The 23,776-nt window shown below is 47.1% G+C and overlaps 1 protein-coding gene across 1 annotated transcript in view; it reads right to left on the bottom strand.

Annotated features, from left to right (window-relative positions):
• Positions 1 to 10,941: 10,941 nt before the first annotated feature.
• The window catches only part of PTGFRN (prostaglandin F2 receptor inhibitor), an 80,887-nt gene continuing 68,052 nt past the window's right edge, over positions 10,942 to 23,776 (bottom strand). The window contains exons 8-9 of the mRNA XM_068423337.1: positions 15,805 to 16,110; positions 10,942 to 14,553 (exon numbers count right to left, since the gene is read on the bottom strand). Of these exons, the coding sequence (XP_068279438.1) occupies positions 14,387 to 14,553; positions 15,805 to 16,110 (473 nt within the window). The 3' untranslated portion in view covers positions 10,942 to 14,386. The remainder of the gene's footprint in view (positions 14,554 to 15,804; positions 16,111 to 23,776) is intronic.

The raw sequence follows: 23,776 nt of genomic DNA, 5'->3' as shown, positions 1-23,776 counted from the left end.
CTGCGTAGCAGGCTTCTGTTCCCTGCTGCAGGATGAACCCCTCCCATCTCAGAAGGAAAGTGATGAGAAGGTTGCTTTCCAAGAGCAACACGCTGCCAGCAGTGCCCCAGGGATGATCCTGCTGACAGTAAGCCAGCCCACTCACCACTTTGGAGGAGGAAAAAGCATCGCTGCTACAGCGACAGAGTAAATGGAAAGGAAACTTGGAGTTCAACCTCAGTGAGCTTCCAACAGTCAGTGTACAGATAAACACACACACGGGGACAGTTTAACTCCAAGTTTGCAACTCTAATGATGCATGAGCTGCTGTTTACATTTGCAATAGAGAAACCAGGGAGAATAGGATTGCCTGGCCCAGCCCTACCACCGGCAATGATGATGCTCTGTGGACAAAACCAACAGCTCCCTCTTCCTGGGACTGAGCAGTCTAAAACTTACTCTCTTCCTCCGTGGGAAATCAGTGCAGCCAGACATACGGCAGGGCTGTTAACCACGCAAGGCAGGGTAGAGGAAGAGGATCAGAGAATCCTTTACAAAGACATCACTGCCGTTAGAAACCACATCAGGTAAGCCAAATCCATGGGGAGAAAGATCCCCTTACCCTATTTTCCTGGGGATGACACCAGATGGGAAGTGAGGAGGAAATATGCTGCTTGGATAGCACAGAGGGTCCCTGCCATACCTACAAGGAGCAGAGGATCTGCCTCTTTGGAGCCAGGCGGTGCATGTGCCTGTGCACCTCACCTGGTGAGCTGAAGGGCTGCACCAGGGCCATGGGGATTGAACGCTGTTGACCTCTAGCCCTTGGCACAGCCTGGCTACCACCAGCACCTGAGCAGCAGAGCCACCTCTCAGCACAGCCCAGCAGGGTACCACCATCTCCCGCTCCACAGCACAAGGCTGGAGGTCAGGTTGCTGACAGCACAGGCTTTGGCTTTCATGCAGGTGACGGCCATCTTTAATTGTATGCCTCCGTACCCATCCTCCCCCCTTTTGCCTCCCTGGATCCCTTTGCAGGCACCCTTTTTGGATGCTGCTCAGCCACTTTGGGCCAAAACTTTCCAGAAAAACACCATCAAAAACACAGCATGGAAAGTTTTACCAAGGCCAGTGCAGCCAGGGTGAAGTTAGACTCTACCTAAAAGAGCACAGCAGCAATCGGCAACATCCACGGTGACTTGGAAACCTCCCAGGCAGACAAGTGCTGACTAGACACTCCCCTTGCACACTGCAAGGAGCCTGGAGAGGGATGGGGATAAGGCAGGATTGCTCCCACAGCAGGGTAGAAATGCTACGGAGGAAGCTGTTGAGGTTGAAGGAGGTGACCCCATGGTCAGTGTTGATTTTTAGGGGGAACAGACTGCTGAGACCTTAAAGCAATCAGGCAAGCATGGGGAGAGGCTGCAGCCCAGATGACCTGTCTGGCTATATGGCCCCCCATGAGCTCCCTCACCCCATTTGGATGGCTGGGGTTAGGGCAGCTGTGGTTTCCTCTGCCTGCAGCCATCACATTCATTGCTGGCTTCCACCCATTGCAGCAGAGGGCAAAAAACCCCAGCTCTTGAAATGGAAGGTTCCCCCCACGAGCTTTTGGCATTGCTATGCAATATCGCAGGTGAAAGCAAACTGCTCTGGGAGGAGCATGAGTGTTGGAGCCTCTGCTCAGCCCCATGGCTCTACCATCTCCTCACCCCAATCTGAGCCAGCCTTCAGCAATGACCTGCCCTCCGCATCTCTACTCACACAGACAAGCACTCTGGGGCTCCCCAAGCACTGAAGCGCAGCTGGCAAAGGAGCTAGAAATTAATCTGAGGCAGCGAGGTCCCAGCAGAGAGGCTGAAGGGGTCAAAGACAACACAGCCCTCTCCTCCCAGCCCCCCCTCACCCTTCAGCTTGCACGACCTGCCCTGGAGCAGTGTGGATGGGAGCCTGGCTCCCCAAAGGCTTTTTGGAGGGGGAAGGCACATGTGGTGCCTGCTTGCCTGTAAACACCTCGGTGCCTTGCTAAGGGCAGCTGCAGAGAGCTCCCTGCAGCACCCCTAAACAGGGAGGGGAAACACAGCCCAGGGGTGCAGGCTATAGGCAAGCTCTCCAAAAATGCCTCCTCTGCTTCACAGATCTCAGGAGGCATGTCCCCTGCCCAGAAATGCCATTGCCACATACCCACAGTGACCAGGGAGGGGCAGAAAGACAGGGAGGGCTGGAGGTTGCAGCCTTGAAAGCAAGGGGCTGGCACCAGGCAGGGTGGGGGGACGCGAGGAAGAGCGCAGCATTAGCCGGGATAATCTGGCGGTCTTGGGGGACGCGCCAGAAGCCTGCAGATAATCAGGGGAGCTGGCACAACAGACTTTGAAGGTTTTCTCAGCCCAGCTCAGACATCAAAGGCAGCTGGTTACTTCCCTCAATTACGGAGCAGGAGCCAGCCGGCTGCCTGGCTTCCCCAAGGCCGGCCAGCTCAGCCGCGATCCCCCGGGCACGCTCTCGTGGGCAGAAACCTTCTGACAGAGCACAAATGCCCGAATCCTCCAGCTCCTGCAGAGCCAGGCTTGCTTTGCTGGGAGCTCACCTCGCAGCTCCATGGGCTTTCACCTTGGGCTGTTGGAGCCAAGTGAGATCTCGCTGGATAAAGATCTCCCCACTGACCTGCTGCCGAGCCAAACCACCCCCTAGTCCCAGCGAAACCAGAGCCATGAAAACAGGGGGAAGCCTAGCAAAGGTGAAGAAAATAGTGACTTTTTTCTCATGGCAGTGGGAAGGACTGCTTCTGTTACTCAAATCCTGCCTGTCCTGGGCCCTTATGGGACGTGGTTCCAGTGCACAGCAAGGACAGGGTCTTCGTGAGCAAAACCCACAGCAGCACAGAAAGGCTGTTGCGATTGTTGTGCACCAAAAAACACAATAGCATTGATACAGGAACTGAAACAAATCATTAAAAAAAAAAAAGCAATTGAAATCTAAGAGCAGAACAGGCTGGGAAGTGGAGAAACACCAGTGCAACTGCAGCTTTCGAGGGCTCTGGCTGCTCTCGGTAATGAGCAGCCAGGGCTGGCCTAGGAGAAAGCCCACAGCTCTTTTTTGGTGAACTATGTTTGCACCATCGTTTCTACTGAAAAAAGTCAAAGAAGAACAAAATTGGCCAGGGCACTGCAGAGACACCAAAGTCCCTCAGGAAAGTGGGATGGGTTATTCCTGCTTCACTGCTGCAGCAGCGGGCAAACACACTTGTTCTGAATATGCTTTGCCAGCGGGACATAGGCAGAGCCTGAACCATGTGCCTTGTATGTCTCATCCCAATACAAAGTGGTCTTTAGCCCCCCTCCCCCTATTTTAAATCTTTCACCCACACAAAAGGGCTGAAAAGCCTCACTGCAGGTGGCAAAAAGCTCAGGGAGGGGCACAATGTGCCGCTTGGGACCAAGAGGGATGATGCTGCATGGAGGGAGCTAATTCATCTCCTCCCTGCCAGCTCCTCGCAGCACCCCAGGAACAACGTGTGGCACCTCGGCAAAGAGGCATTGCTCCTCAGAGAGGGAAAAAGGGAGAGCAATCAGTAAGAACTTCTGGGGGGGAATACAGAACAGTATGATGTGTTGGGAGAGAAGCTAGGTTTTAGTATTAAGCTGTTTATTTAGGTCTCTAAGTTATGGAGATGCTGCACTTCAAAACTAATTAGATTGACAGAGCTTGGATTCGATTACAGGATTTCAAGAAGCAAGAGGGTTTAAAAAAAAAAATTAAATAGCTGTCCTGGAAATGTTAGCAAGGGAATTAAACAACCATTGCTGCAGCCAATTGTTAAGTACATCTAAGCTGGGGAAAATGACAACTCCAGCCACCAAAACCCACTGCACCAGTGGCTGCAGTATGGAGCTACTCTCCTAACAGGCCTGAATGGAAGATGCATAAAATACGTGTTTCCCAGTGCTAGAGGCAGGCAGAGGGGCTCCAAGGCCCTTTTCAGGGAGCACGTCCCTCCCTCTGATGGCAGCATGTGAATCTGAAAGTGCATGGATTTTCACAGAATCACAGAATCAACCAGGTTGGAAGAGATCTCTGGGATCATCGAGTCCAACCATTGTCCTGACACCACCCTGGCAACTAGACCATGGCACTAAGTGCCATCTCCAGGCTTTTCTTAAACGCATGCAGAGATGGTGACTCCACCACCTCCCTGGGCAGCCCCTTCCAATGTCTAATAACCCTTTCTGAAAATAAATTCTTCCTAATGTCCAACCTGAACCTCCCCTGGCGAAGCTTGAGGCTGTGTCCTCTTGTCCTATCGCTAGTTGCCTGGGAGAAGAGGCCGACTCCCACTTCACTACAACCTCCCTTCAGGTAGTTGTAGACTGCAATAAGGTCACCTCTGAGCCTCCTCTTCTCCAGGCTAAACAACCCCAGCTCCCTCAGCCATTCCTCGGAGGTCAGACCCTCCAGACCCTTCACCAGCTTGGTCGCCCTCCTCTGGACTCGCTCCAACACCTCAACATCTTTCTTGAAGTGCAGGGCCCAGAACTGGACAATTTTTCCCCAGCCTGAACCCGCTGCAGCGAGCAGAGCATCTGGGAGCCATAGGCAGGCAACTGCGGGGCTGGGGCTGAAGAGGGAGAGGCTGTAGGTCCCACAGAGCAGCAGAAGGGGTACCTGGGGAAGCCCCACCACCTACATAGACAGAAAGTCCCATCCTTACCAGCCAGGACACTAAGGCTCTGTCTGCACAGGCAGAGCGCAGCCACCCCGGCACTAAGAAGAACATGGGAGCAACACATAGCTGTGCTCCCATGTGATAAAGCAAGGTAGCACTGGCAGAACTACACTTACAGCTCACCTAGCATCAAAGCCTTCGCTTGTCTACCTGAAGCAATTCCCTCTTTCCCACTCCTCTGAGATCATGGGAAAAGCAGCAATTTCACAAGGTCCAATAGCAGAGCAAGAGAGTGGCCCCTTTTAAAATCCCAGAACTGCCAACTTCAGTTCCTCTTGAAGCACCTGAAGCATCCTTCACCTGTGAATATGAAGCTTCTCTCCAAGTACCCATATGCAGGTGTCCAAAGAGATTCAGCCTGAGGCCTGAGGGGTTGCCGCAGTGGGACCTGGACTCAAAATGTAGCATTAACATGCTGTTTAGTGGTCTGGATGTGTTTAGCTACCAGACAGCTGTACCTGGTCATGCAGCAGATATTCTGTTCCTATATGCCACCTTTTCACCCTCCTCAGCATTGTTTTGGGTAGTGGACAACACCACCCCACGTTGCCCTCATTGCTGCACAAGCATCCCAAGAGCAGAACAGCAGAACAGGGTGTAGGCAATACTGATGCTGCTGGTATCCTCCATTTCCACTAAAGGAGGATGTCTTGGCTATAGTCACAGAAAGGCTAAGTTATATTTACACTAAGCCAAACAAATTTCCTTCAAACAAAAGGCAGGAGCTGCAATGAACTCCAGGGCAAGCCTGCAGGGTGCACAGCTCTGATTGAACAGAGTTGTCAGGAAGAGTTGCAAATGTACAAACTAGATCTCACTTCTTTGTGCTTGGATTGTCAGTCTCAGCGTGAGAGCAACTCCTCCTTCAGTGTTGCCACTGAAGGGCTTGATAAAGGATGCACCTAGTACTGCAACACAGCAACAGTTATCTTACTTTTGCCTGACACCTTCCACCTATGACAGACTGCAGCACCTCCCCTGCCACTCCCAGAGACTTGGAGAACATCTCTCACCCCTCAAACACGGGTCTCAGTCAAGTTGGGAAGAGATGATACTCAGATGACATGCTGCTGCCACCACTGACACAAGGTAAGGGAGGGTTTAAACACAGCAATGCCATGCCCAAGGGTCCTGGGAGCCATCTTGTTAACACTGTATACAATCACAGAATCACAGAATCAACCAGGTTGGAAGAGACCTCTGGGATCATCGAGTCCAACCGTTGCCCTGACACCACCCTGTCAACTAGACCATGGCACTAAGTGCCATGTCCAGGCTTTTCTTAAACACATGCAGAGATGGTGACTCCACCTCCCTGGGCAGCCCCTTCCAATGTCTAATGACCCTTGCTGAGAAGAAATTCTTCCTAATGTCCAACCTGAACCTCCCCTGGCAAAGCTTGAGGCTGTGTCCTCTTGTCCTATCGCTAGTTGCCCGGGAGAAGAGGCCGACTCCCATTTCACTACAACCTCCCTTCAGGTAGTTGTAGACTGCAATAAGGTCACCTCAGAGTCTCCTCTTCTCCAGGCTAAACAACCCCAGCTCCCTCAGCCGTTCCTCGTAGGTCAGACCCTCCAGACCCTTCACCAGCTTGGTCGCCCTCCTCTGGACTTGCTCCAACACCTCAACATCTCAACATCAGGATGAGGAAGGGGAAGATAATGAATAGCAACTTACAAAATACTTTTCTGGATGAATGCAGGGGACTGTGGGAGACAAAAAGGAAGAAATAAAAAGATAATGGCACCAGGCAAAGACACTTCAGCGTGCACCTGAAAGGCTGCAAGGAAAGCCATCAGCTTCAAAAGGACCTTAACATCTTATTTCTAAAGAAAACATATACTTCTGCCAGACTGGACCCTCAGAGCTCAGCTTCCGAAGGGCTCTCCTTGAAACATCAGAGACAGACATTTCTGAGCTAGGGGAAGAGGCTATGCTTGTCAGCCCATGGTGATGGGGTGCTGGGGGGAAGAGAGCGGGCAGTGGCAGAAAACAGCTGGTAAAGTCTGTCCCTGTGGAAGAAGGCCAAACACCTGATAAAGTAGAAAGACATATTATCCTTTTCATTGTTGTAAGACTCACCTTATGGCAGTGATTTTGCACTAAACAAATGCTTCAGGAAGCCTGGTCACTCACTATCGGTACAGCTACTAGAAGCGACAGCTTCAGAGGGACTGGACACTGTGGATAACACACCAGGGACCTCCGTATGAGACTTGGTTGGCTCCAGTAGTCACACGGCAGAAAAGCTGCATCGCTGAAGGCTAGGAGCCTGCGCAAGGATATAAACCACAATTACAGGGGATTGGATCCATTCTGATAACTGTAATCCAAGAACCATTCTTATGCAAAGGCAGAGATGTTATACAAGTAACAAAATCAACATTAAAATCCATCCTGGAACTGTTTTCACAAAAACATAAGTTATGTGAGAATGGTTGTTACAGAGATCTTGAGGACCCACCATCTGGATGTGTTTAAGACTGGACATGGCACTTAGTGCCACGGTCTAGTTGACATGGTGGTGTCAGGGCAATGGTTGGACTCGATGATCCCAGAGGGCTCTTCCAACCTGGTTGATTCTGTGATCTGTCTCTTGGTTGAATAGTGACTACAGCTAACTGCTGTGGCTTCTTCCCTCGCCCATCACTGGAGGGAGCTGCCATTACCTCATTGCTCTCAGCCCCTACCTGCCTGGCCAATACTTTTATTCATTTATCTTGCCCAGTTCTCATGTCTTAGGTGAGCTCTGCTTTCCTTTACAGCTAGTGGTGAGAAGTGGGTACCTTCAGGTTCTCCATATTCCAAAATGCATGTCTCAAGTAGGTCAGATAAATTGCATTCTTTAGGTATCTGTTTCTAAAGTTGAGGGTGGCTACCCTGGGTGTTAAAGATGAATTCCATCATAGTTACCTTGAGAAATTACTTTGCTTCATACTAGGTACAATGTTCAGCACAGTGGTCACTTGTCTGGAACTCACAGACACTGAGCAGCGTTTGTGTTATGATAGCAAGCAGCTGCTCAGGAGAAAGCAGGCCAAAACCATCTTATTTAGAAAGAAATCTGTCCCTTCTGCTTTGGCAAAGGGAATCTGAATGTCTCTTTGGAGTCATTTCCCCATCAGCGATACTTAGTTTCCTTGCATGTTGTCTGGAGTCCTCATAAGGAAAGAGACTACAAACCATTTGTGTGCATGTGCGTCTGGTGCCAGCCTTGCAGATGATCTGTAGTGGGCACTGGGCTGGAGTTCTGCAGCTTGAGCTCTCAGCCAATGATTCAAGGATGCACCACAACATACCCCTGCTCTCCCTCAGAGACGAACACAAAGGAGCGTGGTCCTTTAGAGAAGCAGAGACAAACATTGGTCTAGATGGCAAAGGCAAGAAGAATCCTGAAAGAAAGAACAGGGAACGAAAGAGGGGAGGCAGAGGGAACAAAACATGGAGGACAAACAAACAAGGTTGGAGACAGAAAGAAAGAGGATGTACCTGAACACCAAAGGGGAAGTTTGGCCAGTCCTGTCCTCTCAGATAATCTCTGTGTGTTCTCGGCTGCCCAGTAACTGCTATGTTCATATTGCTAGCTCTGCTGGAGGAGCTCTGGAAGCATCCTCCCTTCTCTCTAGCCCCACCCTATAAGAAATTTTTGGGAACTTAGTATCTTTGAGACTCCATGCCATCCTGTTGAATATGCTAAATCATTGGCAGGATCACACAAACAAGGAACCAGAGGGCATGAGCCAGGTTAAGTTGCCAGCAAGAAATAGAACTTCATGTCCATCTATCTGAAGCTTCATTATTCACTTGTAAAGCCAGCAGAGGTGCACTCAGACTAAGCCTGTGGTCTAGTCTAAGGCCCAGTACATGCTGGAGTTTATAAAATCCCACATGAACAAAGTACGATATGATACTAACTTGCTTTCACAAAGTCTGGTTTGGAAAGGCCTGCCTTTCTACCCGCTTGGCAGAGGTGGAAAGTAGACATGCACTTACACTTCTGGTACTTTGTGGAATGCAACTCGGCTGCCAGGGAGAGAACAGCGTGTCTTTGTGGCAGCTCTGGAAATCCACAGAACCCGTGTTCCTCAATAACCCAGGCATTCCCCTGGAGCTCTCAGTATCAATCATCTGCTGGCCATGGCCGAATGCCGTTTTCCTCAGTAACAGAAGGAGATTCCTGGCAAAAGGCTGTCAGACAGAAGGCTACGTGCTATATTTAAGGTGTGTTTACCTTGCACAAGAATGAGAAGTGGTTTTTTTCTTCAGTTAGCATGTCCCACAGCTTGGATTAGTTGCTAAAGGCTCTTTCTTGAAACACCATCTCTCCTGATACCTGCTGTGCAGACCTCAGCCCCCTGCAATTACAGAAATGTAGAAAGTCCCACTGAAAATGCAAAAGCCGTACATTTCCTTGGAAGAGTTGCATGACCAGCTCACCTTCACATGACGAAGAGGAGGCTGGTCTTCTCATGCATCCTACTCCACTCCAGTCAGCTTCAGCCCAGTGGAGGTTTTACGACTGGCCTGGGTTTTGCTGTGGAACAAGCACAGCCAAGCACGTTGCCTGAGCCTGGTGCTACAGAATCACAGAATCAACCAGGTTGGAAGAAACCTCTGGGATCATCAAGTCCAACCGTTGCCCTGACACCACCATGCCAACTAGACCATGGCACTAAGTGCCATGTCCAGTCTTTTCTTAAACACCTCCAGAGATGGTGACTCCACCACCTCCCTGGGCAGCCCCTTCCAATGGCTAATAACCACCCCGGCTCTAGCACAAAAGTGCTTTTCAGGGTGTCTCCATGACACTAGGCAGCTAGGCACCTCTATAGACAGGCAGCTGAGTTGAACCCATGGGAGATACAAGGTGATGCTGGAGACTTGGTAACTCCCATCATTGACTGCAACATTCAGGCAGTTACTTGCAAGTATCCCCCTTCATCTCCAGACTTCAAGTTTTGGCTTTATTTTTTTTTTTTTTTATGATAAAATCCTAGCACGCTTTCAAGTACTGTATTAACAGCCAGATCATCCCAGGGGTGGGGGAGGCAAGAGGATTTCATAAAGCTCACTCAAACTTACCAGTAAGCTGTAACGTGTACAGCTAAAGGCCAACAGCTGCTGTCCCACAGGCATGCCACTCATTACTCGTGGGCACGTATGTGTTAAACATCTGCAGCTGCCAAAGGCTCTGCTGAGGGATCAGAGACCATTTATGGTATTTCTCCATCTCAACTGATGGTCTCTGTCACCCCATAAGAACTTACAGCTTGGTGCCACCTCCCAGCCTCCTGTAAGCACACTCTACAGAGGATATCTCTCCATGCCAGCTGCAACACCACCACCTGGAAAGAAGCCAAAGGTACACAGAATCACAGAATCAACCAGGCTGGAAGAGACCTCTGGGATCATAGAGTCCAACCATTGCCCTGACACCACCATGTCAACTAGACCATGGCACTAAGTGCCATGTCCAGGCTTTTCTTAAACACCTCCAGAGATGGTGACTCCACCACCTCCCTGGGCAGCCCCTTCCAATGGCTAATGACCCCTTCTGAGAAGAAATTCTTCCTAATGTCCAACCTGAACCTCCCCTGGCGAAGCTTGAGGCTGTGTCCTCTTGTCCTGTCGCTAGTTGCCCAGGAGAAGAGGCCAACTCCCACTTCACTACAACCTCCCTTCAGGTAGTTGTAGACTGCAATAAGGTCAGACTGCAATAATCTCCTTGCTCTACTATCATGGTGTCCTTACTTGGTTGCTGGGGGGGGGCAAATCCTAAATTCAGCCATTGGCAAGGTAAGGGGGAAGTTTACTTCCAACACTACTGATTTTCCTCCTGGTACCTTGGAAACAAGAAGCCTCAGGAAGGGTTCAAAGAAGACTCAACATCTAATGCCCAGGTTTTACAGCAGATACTGAACACGCATTCCTAACTGTGACTGCTGGCCTGAGGTAATCAAAAGGAAACTCCCCCAACAAAAAGGCTGACTTACAGTGGGGTAGAAACAGGACAGAATCAGAAAACAATTACATTCTCCAATTCATCACACAAATGTAGGCAAATATTTAAAACTTACTGTAAAATAGGGATCATGCTTATTTTACAGGGTAAGCAGTGCTGGAAATGGGACTTAAGGTTTATATTTGATACCCTTGCTTCAATAATAGTGTCTGCATACATTCAAGGTACGAGGAAAGAACTGCCCATAGCTCAAACATACAGACCCACAGCATAGACATAATCAAAAAGGCTCGCTCTTTATTTTAAACATAAAAAGAAACATTTTACACAGCATTGTTAGAACTATTCAGTACCTGCATTCCAGAACTGTGCCAAACACTTTATTTTATAACTTTGAAATTAAAACAAAAGAAAGAAAATATCTTGCCCTTCTGCTATGGGATGTTCAAGCTTGTCCTGGACTGAAATTCCACGTGCCTGGAGGAATTTACTAGCTTAACCAGGAGATGTGGAATGCGAACAGAGGAAGATCAACGTGAGCCCTTAGGATGCTTTGACAATACCACAGGTTGCAGCAGAGAGGATACGGATGCTCGCACTGCATCTCAGGCAGCTTCCTCTCCTGACACTCTGCAGGTTTAATACACAACCAGATGCACACACACCTCCACTCACACAGGAAATAATAAAAAACATGAAAAGTGACCTAGATTTTTTTTTTTCATTAGAGATAAGATTCCCACTCTATTTTAAAAAAAGGGGATAATACAAAATTGGCACAAGGAGAAGGAAACCTGGGGGGTAAGTCTAGCCCCTCAGCTTCTAGCCTTCCAACTACAGCAAATAGAGGGTGGAAGGGGATGCAGCATTGCCTTCCAAGGGGCTGGCAGCAGCACAAGCTAGCAGCGAACTTGCTTCACTTGGAACGACAAAGATGGTTTGTTATGGGCCACGAAGGAAGGTCAGCATTAGCTAAGGACATGGGGACCTTTCACTAGAGCAGGGAACTCCGACCAAAATAACCCTGAGTTTTTTCCAGCAGGGAGAAAGTGTGCTACGTTGTGTGCTTGGGAAGAGCTGGCGGTTCCCTGCTCATTCATTCCCTAATTATTGCATTACAGTCATGATCCTCTCTCCCTAAAACTTAACCAAGAGCACATGAACAAGGAGTCAGTCTGCAAGGACAGAAAGACTGATGCTGTGCTTTGAACTTTACCAACACTACCACCCCTCCCAAGATGTCCCAATACCACAGGCCTCCTGTGAAGAAAGCAGATGTTAATGGAGGAAAGAAGCTGCTAGATCAGTGTGGGAAGGACAGCCAGCATCCCAAACATCAGAATGGTGTTTCATAACATCCAAGGAAAAAGAAAGATTTCACTACAGCAGACAGATAGGAGAGGAAGAAAAATTCTTGCTGTCAAAGTAATATCTGAGTGAATCCTTCCCTCAACTCCTTTGGAAAGCATCGCTTCATATTTCTGGGCTTTCACAGCAGAAGCTAGAGACTGCTTCTGCCCTGTTCCTCAGCAGAGGCAGCTACACCTGCCTGCAACGCAGGCCTTTTCAGAGCTCTTCCAGAAAGGAAAACATCAGGCCAGAAAGAAAAGTTGCTATGAATGTTCAGACCAAAGTCTTCCAGAGGTTTACAGGTTTTGGGTGTCCCAGTTTTGGAACACTACACGAAATGTCTTAGAGAGTCAAATAACAAGTTGCAAGCCCCAACTCTGCAAATCAAGTCCATTTTGAAGGTGTCTCACATTCAGCTTCCAAAAATCACTGGACACCTCTGTGCATACATATATATAAATATGTGACTGCATGCGTGTTCACATGTTGGAAGCAGAACAGCCTTCTAGAAAAAACCCTCATGTCAGCTTCAGAACAAAGGTCATAATGCAAGACAAGAAAAACAAACACACAAAGAAAAGTTACTGAAAAAGAAAAACGATTTTGGAATAGCGACAGTGTTGAGTGCAAGGTTCCACAAACACTAATGTGAAACGAAGCCTTCATAGCACAGAACTAGACCTGCAGCTCCCCTGGAATGTGCAGTGGGATGAGCTATTAGTGAAGCAGACCAAATATACAACGAATGTCTAGATTGGCAACAGCACACCACAGCCACTACCTTTCACGGATGCTCTACTTTAGCATCTTTTATCTGAAAAAAAAAATCTGGAAAGGATTGAGTGCTGGCCTCAACTCCACATTTCTAACCTTTCTTGATGCGAGCCAAACCCTGGCTGTGATGTCAGGCTGCGGTACAGTCCTACTTCCTTGTTTGTTTATACACAGTGTCTTCATTCTGACTTTTATTGCTTAGAACACCAGCTGTGCTGGGAAGACAGAACTGCCTGGAAAAGGAGCTGCTCCCACTCAGGAGCCAGGTCAGTGTATACGGAAGACCAAAGCAGAACTTCTGTACGATAGCACCTAGGAATAGGTCCCAAACCCATGGGGAAAGCCCTGCTGCAGGCCCATGCACAAGACCAGGATCATTGGAACCTGAAGGATTCTTGCTGCCCTCTTGGGCTCGCTCCTATTCCTACCCTGAGCTGCACCTCAGCTACTGCAGATCTCAGACTCTGCTCACAGGTTTAAGGTTACCCTCAAGTGACTGACAGAAACAGCACTGGAGTCTGGTCTGTGCATTCAGTAATATATAGTTTACAAGTCTTCTATAAACATGATCCGTTGGCCAACTGCAGACAAAGATCCACCTTATTTTTATTTTTTTTCATAAGTCACACCATCACCAGTGGGGCACAGTCTCCCACCTCTCTGCCGAGGCCAGCAGAAGGCTGGGCCTTGTCCCTAGACACCTTGTGCCCCCCTGCCACAAGCAGAACAGGGTCTCAGGCACAATGTGAGCAGCTGTAGTGGGGAGAAAAGAAGGTGGAAGGAGGGGGGAGAAGGTGGCCATAAGCAGACATCCAACAAATGCTTGTCTGAGGGTTGACTCTTCAGAGTTGCCATGTTAGCCCCCATTCACCACAGCGAAGAGCTTTGAGCACTTAAAATAAAATAAAAAAGTTTTTTTTAAAAAAAAAGTGTCTCAGAGACCTCCAGGCAAGTTATGTTTTGGGGTTAACTGCAAACCCTTTGAAAGCCAGGGAAGAGAAGGCATGCTGACAACCATAAACCAATTCTTTGCTGGAACAGTCTCATGAGACACCAGCAAAGGAATCTTCTCCAGCCTTCAATCCAACACAGAGAAGTCTGAGATACCAAAGTGGACAGAGAAAGGGAACAGGATTGTGTGATGGGGGTAGAGGGGAAAAGTAGATTGGTTAATACAATGAAAGTCTAACACTTCTACCAGTCCCTTTCCCACCCATCGCCCTGCCCATCATGCTTTCATACAGGGACATCTTTTCAAAACCAAGAGAGGGGGTGAACGAACCACCAAACAAAACAAAACAAAAAAAAAACGTAATGAATTTTGTCACAGGGCCCTGCTGAAAGAAGGCTCAACAGTTTGCACATTAGAAGGACGTGATCCCTACGCAGAAAGTGCTGCTGGAAAAGGAGAACTCCGAGTCGCTAAATATGGCCTGAAAGCTCTCAGGACATGACGTGTAACAAGGAGAAGCTTGAGGTCCAGGCTGATACCAGAGAGGAAAAGCACTGTCTTGTCTGGGCCTGTGAGCAAGTGTCTCAGCACAGTCCAAGAGCTCTGTGAGTCTCTCCCAAAATGCAAGTGTGTCTGGCTCCCGCGCTCAGTCCATCTCCATCGACATTAGCCGGCGACGTTCTCGTCTTGTTTCCTGCACTTCCTTCTTGCAGCACCAACGGGAGCTGCAGTAGCCAATGAGGCAGGATAAGAGTCCAATGACAGTGGCCAGACCAATGCCAATCAACAGGGGATACTTGAAAGCATTCAGAACTGAAAGAGGAAGGCAAAGTCATTAGATATCACTGAGAAATTCAGAGATCCCCTTTAGATGTTCTTGCCTGAAAAAAGGAAAAAATCCCACATTATTCAGTCATGGGCAGATTGTTTCAAGAAGGAAATTACATTAATTTTCCTTCTTGATTTCTGTCTTCTGAGGTTTGGAAAATTAGTATCTTACTGGACTCCCTTACCTCCTCACTCTAATTCTTCCTCCACTATTTCAAAGCCTCAGGAAGGCTGGAAGCAACAGAGGAACCTTGGAGTGAGACAGTAAAGTAGAGCTAGTTCCAAGAGGTATTCCATTACCTGTTCCTCCAAACAAAGGCCTTGCAAAGTTTCCCCATCAGAGGCAGACTGTGGCTGCACTCTGTAATATGTTTCCAAATGGCAAGGAGTGGACTCCTTTATGCTTTGCTTGATTAGTACTACTCGAACTGCCACTCGGCAACCCTGTCTAATCAACCTCCAAAGCTGGCGCCTAAACAAGAAATTTGATTTGTAGGCACCCACTGTTCAGTTAAAAGGCAGGGTCAAGAACTGTAAGGAGTTTGGAAAGTATAGTTATAACAGTTATCTGCACAGTAAGTAGAACAAAAACTTCTGAGTCCTTTCAAGTTCATGGAACTTCCAAATATGACCTCTCCTAGAAATACTGAGAAGAAAGCAACTAGTTCAAAACCCCTCCTGCATTAATTTTCCTCCTTAGCTACGTGCTGAATGCAGCATCCAGCATGCAACTTGCTTCTCATGAAGTCTAGCAACACTTGCAACTCAGGTTGGAAAGCAGACAAGGCACTAAGTGCAGGGCGCAGCACGTCTTGTGGTTAGGAGAGAGAGGAAGGAGTCAGAGCTCTGACCTTCTGTTCTCAGCTATGATATTAACCACAACACAACTCTACTTCAGCACACCCCATCTGCAAACCAAGGCTTCCTCCTGCAGGCAGCAGAAGGGTTAACACTTGGAGAGAGTACTATGCCTTGATTGAAAGATGCCCCAGCTATGCAAAACATCACCAAGAGATGATCAGGAAAGAGAAGACTCTAGTCTTATGAGTATGATCTGTTCAGGCCCGCCTAGTCTACAGAATCTGGAATCAGAAGTTGCAAACAATAGAAAAGGATAACAAAATCTAATGAGATTATCACAGGCACCTTTAAAAATAGCCATAGGGAATATTTGTCCCAGAAAGACATAACAAGGTGTTAAAAAAATATTGCATCACACATGTTGCAATCTCTTACCATCCATTTTCACAGACAGAAAGATGGGTTTGGCTTTGATGTCAGGTTCCCGCTGCCATATGCCAGTGGCAGATCGCACCCACGGGGTCACGACGCAGTAGTGGTTCCCAAAGTCATGGTCCTCGCAGCCATGCACACGGAGTCGGAATTCCAGCGGGCTGATTCTCTCCAGGCTGAGGTCACTGCTCCCATTTCTCCTGCTCTGCGTGACAATCCCTCTCCGGTCCAGCGAGGCCAGCAAGACGGGCTCTCTGTCCAACGCAAAGGAGCGCACAGCAAACCAGGAGACATCAAAGGACATATCATCTGCATTTGTGGACAAAGAAGAATTTGGACACGTTGGTGAGCTCCAAAGAGTGTTCACAGTGCCACTTCTCAGCAGAAAGGTTAATCTGCAAGCAGCACAGCCAACACTGGTCTGACAGTGGAAGAATAAAAGAAAAGAAAGAAAAAAAGAAGAGTGCCCTGAACATATCCTTTCTAGGAGGATTCAAGCGGTGAACTGCAATGAAATGCACTGGCATGAAGAATGTAGCTGCACAGAAAGGGTGACTTACTACAGAGATGACAAAGAGGATATTTGTTGCTTTCCTGCCTGCCATTCTAAAATTTATATTTCATCTCTGATCTAAGTTTTCACCAAGCAAGCCTAGTGTCATAATAAGTTCTACTACTATGCTGAACCTACATTGAAAACGGATTGGAAGCGCTAAGTATTTGTTAGCAGAGAATGATTTGCAATCACTGTCTTCATGCAGGGCCTACACAACCACAAAGTCACAGAATCACAGAATCACAGAATCAACCAGGTTGGAAGAGACCTCTGGGATCATCGAGTCCAACCGTTGCCCTTACACCACCATCTCAACTAGACCATGGCACTAAGTGCCATGGCCAGGTTTTTCTTAAACACCTCCAGAGATGGTGACTCCACCACCTCCCTGGGCAGTCCATTCCAATGGCTAATGACCCTTTCTGAAAAGAAATTCTTCCTAATGTCCAACCTGAACCTCCCCTGGCAAAGCTTGAGGCTGTGTCCTCTTGTCCTATCGCTAGTTGCCCGGGAGAAGAGGCCGACTCCCACTTCACTACAACCTCCCTTCAGGTAGTTGTAGACTGCAATAAGGTCACCTCTGAGCCTCCTCTTCTCCAGGCTAAACAACCCCATCTCCCTTAGCCGTTCCTCGTAGGTCAGACCCTCCAGACCCTTCACCAGCTTGGTCGCCCTCCTCTGGACTTGCTCCAACACCTCAACATCTTTCTTGAAGTGCGGAGCCCAGGCTCTTTCAGTCAGAAGGCTCTTTCCTGTAGACTCCTTCCTTACATTTCGCCTGCCTAAATGAATACAGAGATTCTACGTAGAGCACAAAAAATTACCTACGAAAATACAGAGCATTCAGGAGCAAAGCCTGACCATGATTTTATACATTTTTTCCAGAGTTGTGGGTTACTGTCACACATCATCAGGCATCACGCCTTGTACAAGTTTTACTACCCAAGGAGATAGTCTATAAAATGCATTTACAACACCTTTAACATTTAACATAGCTGGCAGGTAGTCAGAGTTCATCAACACATCTAGCTCTTTCTATGTTCATGCAAGATCCTATTGATCCCATTAGCAGATCTCCGTCTTAACCCTATTAGGCTGATGTAGCTGAGTATCTACTTTAAAAATCACTGCTATTCTTTGCTAACATGAGCCCTGCAACACCTGTCAGAGTCTGAAACCTGGCATGACCCAGAGTGTAGACAGGAAAGCCTGCTCCCTTGTTCCATCAACAGGTCTTCCTTCCTGGCACACGAGCAAACTGATGGGCCCAGACTGGACACAGGTTATTATTTCTGTCCTGAGTCTGGGGTACTGGTAGAATGTGTGCACGGGGCTTAACCTTTTCACACCTAAGACAGTCCCAGTGATTTTGGCGATGTATCAAACCTGCATTTGCTAATATTGAGATTTCTGAAAAATACAGTATTAGCAACCTGAAATTTAAAACTGATCTTTCATCTAATTGAGTTTGCTCTTCTCTAAACTTCCACGTTCGATCTCCAGGCTCATGGAAATATTAAAGCCCTAAATCTGCTGCTGTACTCAAATTCTTTGCTGATATAAGAGAAGAGAATTTTTAAGCCTCTATCAGGCAAGCTAACACTTCAGGAAGGAAGGGAACCTTATAATATTTTAAAGTGAAGTAAAGGCACATCCTCAGCTCTGCTACTTCAAGTATAGCATCAGCTGGCCAGGTGGAACATTTTCCCTTACTGCAGACAAAAACCACCCACTGTTTGGGGTATAATTAACTCCCCCATAAGGTGCACTGGTTTTATACACATCTTCAAAAATGAAACAAAAAGATGAGAAAGCAGATGTTACTACCAGAGACACTGGCTGATCAAACTGTTTTGAGACACCAGCCAGTTTCCTGCCCTGCCTGCCATGGCCAGCTGCTCCGGGTGACAGCACAGAACCTCAGGAGAGCCCCTTGCCTGTTTTGCAGCCCTACAGCAGGAGTAGGTTTCCCAGCCCTACATGGGGGTCAGCACAGGTCATATGGACCAGCAGCCCTCACAACACTCACTCTTGCCTATCATACTACAAATACTACTATTAGTTACTTGGCATAGCACTCAGACCACTTCCCTTGAAAGCAAAGTTAATAAAAATTAACTGAACACGTGTTTATGGTAATGGGACCAAACTTTGAGCTCTGCTTTGTGTATTCATCCAACTGTCTGTGGGAAACAGGGCCTCTGCTGGAGACAGCTATGTTTCTGTAAACTACTCTTCAGCTCTGCTGCCTGTTTATGCCAAATACGGTAATAGCATCGGTCCACAGGCAGTCACGTTGGGAACGACCAGTTTCTTCCAGAGATCAACACTGCCATTAGCTCTTCTGTTTCCAGGTACAGTAGGAGCGTATGGACACCTTCCAGGCTAAGTCCAACTAAACTGAACACACCACTGCACTCGCTAAAAACAGTTTAAACAATAAATCTAAATATTAAAAAAAATACTCTAGCCTTCAGATTCCCAGGCAACTTGCTACCTTTGAAGGATTCCTTCTTTTCAGTCTCGGTTAATTTGAGGTTCCCCTCCCTCCACACAAAAAGATGAGTGCTGGCACTTGGTGTCATTTTGAAACAGCTGAACCTATCTTCTGTAATTACAACATGGGACAACAGTATTATGCCAATATATTTTATTAGTCAGTATACACAGTGTGCAATTAGTGACTCACTACAGACAGGCAGAGGGAGGATTTGGCTCTGAGTACTCTTTGTCACTATCCTCCTTGAGATAAGCTTAATACGGCAAAGTCATCTGATTCATTTCTATATAGCTCTGGTTTTCATGCAATAAAAACACAGGAAAATTTAGCAAAACCAGGACACAAATCAGGTCCTCTCTAAAGATCAGTGATGAACATGCCTAGCAGCTCCCAAATGCTAATATGTAGTTTTACTGACATAAAACAGGCACACACTAGGCTTCCCAAAAGCATCTGTACCACTCCACACACACCTTGCATCACTGGTCAGAAGTCACTCTCACAATTTTTGTCCCCATTCTACAAAAACCAAACTCAACTACGAGAACCACACCCACAACACTACAAAGGTTTCTTTCACCAGTCCCTTCTGTGCTCCACAATGTTGTAAGTAGTGTGGGACACCTGGGCAAGGTGCCCCACATTAAAGGAAAGCACACCGAGCTCAGAAGGCCATCAAGGACCTCCATGCCCCCAGGTCAGGCAACTCAGCTGCTTTCATAAAGGAACACAAAGCACTGGGAGCTGGAAGTTTCAAAGCTCTGTGAGCAGAGTAATAGTGGTGCTATGCTTCCTCCCCTCCTCAGTTAGTGAGGATCATCAACATGTAAAGCACATCTTTATGCACATTTCAATTTGACACACAGGACTAAGCTGTCTGGGTCTTAGCTGCTTCCCTGGCCAATCACTCCTCAAAACAGCGAATCCTATTTCTAGACCAGCTCTTAGGAACCATACACTTCCAGTGCTTAGAATGGAGCTCTCTCAGCATCTTGTTACAGTGCTGAATCACAATTTTGAGACCTTTTTTGTTTACTACATTTAAATGAGGTTGAATAGGGCTTCCTAGAGAGCTGAGCAAACCACTTCAAGCCATACAAGAGGTAAACAAGCTGGTTTTGTTAAATTCTCCAGAGTGCCCACTGGGTCTGTCTGGAGCAGATAAAAAACCATCTCCTTTCAGGCACAGCATGTAATACTTTTAAATCCCTAAGCATATAGCTCAAGAAGGGGTGATCTGGGAACTCTAGAGAGATCGTTTGTGAAAATGCGTATTCAACAGAAAAATCAGAAGCAGCTTTTATATCTTCAGGGCACAGAAGAACTACTATTCCCCCCGACCACACATACTCCCCCTCATATCAATTCAAAACACCAACCACAGCTGCCAAGCCAAAGGAGCACTTCTTTAGATGGAGCACTTGCTGCCATGTACTCAGCTTAGTAATACACACTCCATTTCAGCAGGGTCTCAAAGAAGCAGAGGAAATTAAAGCATGCAGCAGTCACGCCAAAACCTTTTCCACCCTTTTGAAAATTTCCCATAGGGTGGGGACACACAAACACACACACACACACACACACACACACACACAAAGTACTGTGAATTGCCTCTACCAGACAAGGACCAATCCTTAAGTAACACTTCTAGAAACAAATGGATTGATCCAACTGTAACACAGGGCACTGACAAAGATCATTGGCCATTCTACTTTTCCTCAGCTCCCTGGAAGGACTTTATTTTTCTGATTGTGCAACCAAAGAGGGAGAAGAGGTGGCATCTGACACCCCAACTTATTACATACTAATCCACATCCATGCTTGCAAAGTTGAGCGCCTATGTGTACAAAAGCAGAGCTGGCTGGCACACCAAGTGTTCAAAGTGTTTTGGATGTGCATTTAACAAGACATCTTATGAAATCCCCCGATTCTTCTTTGCTCACAAGAAGGCCCAAAACACAGCCCTGCAGCAGGTCTGACACCAGAAGAGTAGATGGCCTTTGAAAGCCATCATGTCCCTCGGAAGAGAGTCAAATGCAATTGCTCTGCTCTCCTTTCTCATCACATTTCCAAATAGAAAGACCACGTCTTTACTGCTGTCATCTGTTTTCTTCTAGGAGATGCTGGCAACTCTTGCTCTGTTTATCTGATTACCTGGTGTAGACTTTCCCTAACAACGTGCCTCATTTCCCCACTGGTATGAGACAGCCCTGTTATTTTCACAGCCTGTCTAATGTTTGGCATTCATTTAAAAAGCAAGTTCTCCATTCCAGTTGTGAATTAAATTGTGATACTGACTCAGCATAGAGACAGATCAGAGACTGGATACAGGGGAATAAGGTTACTACTGAGGAACTACATCTGTTTGTTATCACATGAGCCCTTAAGGCCTTTTTTCACCTGACCTGCTCCATTATCCCACTGCTCTAGTCCCCCCTCCGTCTCTCAAGGACAAGAAAGCAGACTGACAAGGGAAGTCTGCACACCCTACAGCTGTTGCATAGATTCCAGCTGTTCCCTGCAGCTCTTCTGCCGGTCTCGCCCAGAGGACCAGCAAGGACTGGAGAAGGACCAGCTTCTCAGGCCCACATGAAAGGCCCAGATAGGGTTTCTCCACACAGCATGGCTGGTTAGGTCCCAAATCCTGCTTATTCAGCAACTGGAGGCTCAGAGCATGGACTGAAAGGTTCCCTCAAAACCTGCCACGCCACCACAACTGTACTCCATCCTAGGCGTATCTGTTGCCTGTGCCTCATCTGCCCCATTACAGACTCAAAAAACAAAACAAAACAAAACCAACCTAAAACAAAACAAAACAACAAAAAAAAAACACAGAGATCTGCCATGTTCAAGATGACACTACCCAGCTATGGAACAGATTACAGTGCTGACATTTAAAACTCTGCACTGGTTGCTCATGACTGCTGGAAACAGTATGATTTCCAACTCCAGGCATCACCTGTCAATTCAGCAGACACCCATGAACCCTTATGAAGTTGCCCCATTAAAACTTAATCGTGCCGATGAGCACCTCCTTGAAGAGGACACCTTTTTACTTCGATCCCTTTGATTATCCTTATCTTGTCAGTGCTTCTCCCAGTCTCAAGTGACCAAACTTCAAGAGAGATGTTGAGGTGTTGGAGCAAGTCCAGAGGAGGGCGACCAAGCTGGTGAAGGGTCTGGAGGGTCTGACCTACGAGGAACGGCTAAGGGAGATGGGGTTGTTTAGCCTGGAGAAGAGGAGGCTCAGAGATGACCTTATTGCAGTCTACAACTACCTGAAGGGAGGTCGTAGTGCAGTGAGAGTCGGCCTCTTCTCCCAGGCAACTAGCGGTAGGACAAGAGGACATAGCCTCAAGCTTTGCCAGGGGAGGTTCAGGTTGGACATTAGGAAGAATTTCTTTTCAGCAAGGGTCATTAGCCATTGGAATGGGCTGCCCAGGGAGGTGGTGGAGTCACCATTTCTGGATGTGTTTAAGAAAAGACTGGACATGGCACTTAGTGCCATGGTCTAGTTGACAGGGTGGTGTCAGGGCAACGGTTGGACTCGATGATCCCAGAGGTGTCTTCCAACCTGGTTGATTCTGTGATTCTGTGAAACACACAAAAAACCATCACGAACCCAACTGCAGCGGAGCACTGACAGGAGAGACCCGCTGGTACTAAGTGGCCTCTTTTCAAGTTTTAAGTGAGCCAGAGATGCTGAGGCCTCTTCCACAAGGCAACCCCAAGCTTATTTTAGCTGTCGAACACCAGCAGAAGCAGCAGCTGCTCCCTGCCAGCAATTATTGCTTTGCAAAGGAAGCCAGCTGCTTTGGGTACTGGCTCGCAACAATACCTGTAAGAGCTTGGGCACACCTCAACTTAGAAAAGGCTTCCTGCTGAGCAGAAAAAACACAGGACAGACTGAGGTATACGTGCAGGCGTACATCACTGCTTACTCTGTCCAATATCCCAGGCTAGGCATCTTTTGACAGCAATAAAGTTTACTCAGCTTTTCCTCCCTACCAGGCATTTCAATAACACTATCTACAGACTTCTATCATTTTTTCACAGACAGCACACAACTAATCTAGCAAATTGCTTCCACGCTACACTCAGATTTAATGTAGAGCATACATCTTGGAATTTCAAAGAGATGGGCCTTTACTAAGCTTGGTACTTCATCTCATCAGCTACTACATTGTAAGAAATATTTTCTGCACAGCACCTCTTTTGTAGTGGCTTACATGTAGATTTCTAAGTTTTGCATGAATCATGACATCTTTATATTTAGGTATATACATTTATATTTACATACATATTTATAGATTTATTTTAAATGCATTTTTATATTCATATATATATATAGAATGACTTTAAAAAAATTAAACTCACTCCAAACCCAAATTCTGTGTATAATAACCAGACTTATTCTCACAGTATTTTGATGAAAAGCAGCTCAGGCAATGCTTGGCAAGCAGCTAGGTTTGAGCAATTCTCTGAACTTTCCAGCTCTTCATAAAAATTTGCCTTTAAAGCGTCCGCTATCCGTTTCACAGCAATTAGGTACTCTTTTTCTTTCTTCTTCCACACAAAAAAGGAGGCTCACCTCTGAAGGCATCAGCAATAAAGATTCATTTTTGGCATTTATGCTGCAGTTGTCAATTATTGTGATTTTTAGATTTATATTAAGCCTTCAATTCACTCTGAAGCGTGAAGTTGACTGGCCGGGTGACTTTACGATTTGTTTACAGGTGACCATTTTCTGTTAACAGGTTTTGTCAATGGACCTCCTTTTTAAGTAAAGAGAACAGGTAGAGTTTTCATGGTGGTTGTAGGCTGAGATTGCCAGCAGTGGAGTCAGTTCGTACAGATATCACAGGGGGGTTTAGCTGTAAAAACACTTTTTTCCCCAGCCCCTCAGAATGTGAAACAAA

The sequence above is a fragment of the Nyctibius grandis genome, chromosome 2 (genome assembly GCF_013368605.1).
Source record: "Nyctibius grandis isolate bNycGra1 chromosome 2, bNycGra1.pri, whole genome shotgun sequence".
Classification (NCBI taxonomy): Eukaryota; Metazoa; Chordata; class Aves; order Nyctibiiformes; family Nyctibiidae; genus Nyctibius; species Nyctibius grandis.
The sequence above is the reverse complement of the archived record's forward strand: the minus strand, read 5'-3'. Positions and strand labels throughout refer to the sequence as shown.